The sequence below is a fragment of the Eimeria tenella genome, genomic scaffold (genome assembly GCF_000499545.2).
Source record: "Eimeria tenella Houghton genomic scaffold, Eth_scaff1038, whole genome shotgun sequence".
Lineage (NCBI taxonomy): Eukaryota > Apicomplexa > Conoidasida > Eucoccidiorida > Eimeriidae > Eimeria > Eimeria tenella.
Genome location: NW_013543512.1, coordinates 979 through 3,886, shown reverse-complemented (window position 1 = coordinate 3,886; position 2,908 = coordinate 979). Strand labels below are relative to the sequence as shown.

Here is a 2,908-nt window from a genome sequence, read left to right as displayed (position 1 = left end):
ACCCTAAACCCTAAACCCTAAACCCTGGGCTTTAAGCGCTAAACGCTAAACGCTGAGCTCCATGTAAATGGCAAAATGCAGCTTGTCAGCTGCTAGCTGTTCTTTCAAAAGTTCAGCTGGTGGACACATGCTAAACCCTAAACCCTAAACCCTAAACCCTAAACCCTCAAACACCAAATGTTGACAGAAACTTTTTATTTTTGCTTTCAAACAACCGATATAAACCCTAAACCCTAAACCCTACGTTTTAAACCCTAAACCCTCGCTCTGAGCCGGATGTCTCCCCCCGGTGTTGTTCACTTGCAAACTGCGAGACTGCTGCCCAACCCTAAACCCTAAACCCTAAACCCTAGACATTAAACCCTAAACCGTAGACCCTAAAGGCTAAGCCATAAATCACGAAGGCTGCTTTTCAATGTTAGCTTTCTAGCCTGAGCAGTGCCCAGTTCTCTCGGCGGTTCTAAACCCTAAACCCTAAACCCTAACCCCTAAACCCTAAACCATAAACCCTAAACCCTTAACTCTAACCCCCCGCAGCCAAAGTCCAAACTTTTTTTTCGTGCAGAGCAGCACAGATTCCGGAGCAGAAGGCATACGCTAAACCCTAACCGCTCGGCTCTGAACTCTAAACGCCAAACCCTAAACCCTAAACCCTAAACCCTGGGCTTTAAGCGCTAAACGCTAAACGCTGAGCTCCATGTAAATGGCAAAATGCAGCTTGTCAGCTGCTAGCTGTTCTTTCAAAAGTTCAGCTGGTGGACACATGCTAAACCCTAAACCCTAAACCCTAAACCCTAAACCTTAAAGGGAGCTGGGAGGAGTAGTTGAGTCTGCTGCAGCTGCATACGGCTGCTGCTGGGAAGTCTTAAGGACCAGCAAAAGCCGCTAAGTTGCTGCTGCTGCAGCAACAGCTGGGCTGCTGCTGCTGCTGCTGCGGCAACTGAGCTGTTGCTGCTGTTGCTGCAGCGGCATCTAAGCTGCTGCTGCTGATGCTGTTTCTGCAGCGGTAACTGCGCTGCTGCTGCTTTTCATTCAGCGGTAACTGGGCTGCTGTTGTTGCTGCTGCTGCTGCAGCGGCAGCTCCCCCGCTGCTGATTGCTGCTGCTGCTGCTGCTGCTGCTGCTGCGCCTTTCGCTTCTGTATTTCTCACCCACCCTATTTTTTATTTTTGCCTTTCAAAGAGGGTTTATTGTCAAGATGGTTTTGCTGTTAAAACCCTCAGCGAGCAGCTGAGACCACGCCCAGTGCCTTTGTCTTCCCTCAGGCGCTAGGGTTTAGGGTTTAGGGTTTAGGGTTTAGGGTTTAGGGTTTAGGGTTTAGGGTTAAGGGTCTAGCGTTTAGGGTTTAGACGCCGAGTTTGGTGACTGCGTGTGGCGGCTGCATGCCGATTTGTCTCCAGGCATCTCCGAGGGTTTCTTTATTTTCGGATTTTGTTTCTAAGTTTTGAATTTTAAAAATAACTTCATTTTTAATTTGCTGCATTTGTTTTTCAAAAGCTGCAGCAAGTTCTTTCTCCACTGCTGCTGGCTGCTGCAGCTGCTGCTGCAGCAGCTGCAGCACGGACTGCAGCAGCGACAGAAACTCGGCCTCCAGCGAATTGCACTTTTGCTGCAGCTCTGCGGGCAGCAAAGAAAATTAATAAAATAAATAAAATAAAAAAATTATATAAATGAAGTAAAATAAATGAAGTAAAATAAATAAAGTAAAATAAATAAAATAAATAAAAATAAAAAGAAATTGAAAGAAATTAATTAATCAATTTGAAGCAAGAAAGAGAGGAGAAAAGGAGAAAAAGAAAAAAGAGTTTAAATTGAGAGAAAAAGAAACTGAAACGGGCTGCAAACCCTAAACCCTAAACCCTAAACCCTAAGCCGCACCCTTCATGGCCCGCTGCGTGTCTCCAATTTCATTGTCGAACTGTTTGGCGATGTGCTTCTGCTGCAGCAGCAGCAGCTGCTGCTGCTGCTGCTTCTGCTGCAGCTGCTGCTGCAGCAACTTGCTGTCTGCTGCTTCTTGCTGCTGCTGCTCTCGCAGCTGCTTCTGCAGCGCCTCTGCTGCTTTAGACCCCCATCTTTCTTTTTCCTTTAAATGCCTTTTCAGGGTTTTCAGCTGCACACAAACCCTAAACCCTAAACCCTAAACCCTAAACCCTAAACGCTGAAAGCTACGCCTTTCACCATATGTGGGACTTTGCTGAGCGCATTAATTTCTACTCGCAAACCCTAGACCCTAAACCCTAAACCCTAAACCCTAAACGCTGCATTTGAGGTCGTAGGTCTTGAAGTCTTCGCATGAATCCCGACCCTGTAAACCCTAAACCCTAAACCCTAAACCCTAAACTTTGCACTTTTAACCCTAGGCGCTAAACATTGCGCGTCAAGCCCCAAACCCTAAACCCTCAGTTTGATGGCCTAGGCTGCTAGGTTTGAGTGCCAAACCCTAAACCCTAAGCCCTCTTGGGCAAAACCTAGACAGTTTATTTTGCTTCATTTCGAAGTGCCCGAGAGAAATTTTTGCTGCTGAGGGTTTAGGGTTTACGGGGAGCAAGGGAGTTAAACCCCTTAAGAAGGAACAGGTTAAGGGTTTACAAGGGTTTGGGGTTTACAAGTGTTTAGGGTTTCAAGGGTTTAGGGTTTAGGGATTGAAGGGGTCTAGCGTTTCCTAGGGTTTTGTATTTCAAGGGAATTAGGCTTCAAAGCAAGCGGGTTGCGGCCGGCTTCGCCGTTTCGCTGTTCTAGGGTTTAGGGTTTAGGGTTTAGGGTTTGGCTGGCCTCGTCCTCGAGGAGCCGCTGCTGGTGCAGGGCTTCGAATTTCTTTTCTTTTGCAAAAATCAAATCCTTTTCTTTCTTTTTAAAAAGCTCCATTAACTCCAAATTGGCTGCATGCAGCGTAGCCTCTATTTCCGCCT

The 2,908-nt window shown here is 46.8% G+C and overlaps 1 protein-coding gene across 1 annotated transcript; it reads right to left on the bottom strand.

The window, feature by feature from the left end:
- Positions 1-1,344: 1,344 nt before the first annotated feature.
- On the bottom strand, positions 1,345-2,263 carry ETH_00000250 (uncharacterized protein; the record flags this gene model as incomplete). The annotated part of the gene is made up of 3 exons (XM_013378806.1): positions 1,345-1,616; positions 1,878-2,109; positions 2,243-2,263. 3 exons carry the CDS (start codon positions 2,261-2,263, stop codon positions 1,345-1,347), a joined length of 525 nt encoding a protein of 174 aa, XP_013234260.1.
- Between the last annotated feature and the right edge of the window lie 645 nt (positions 2,264-2,908).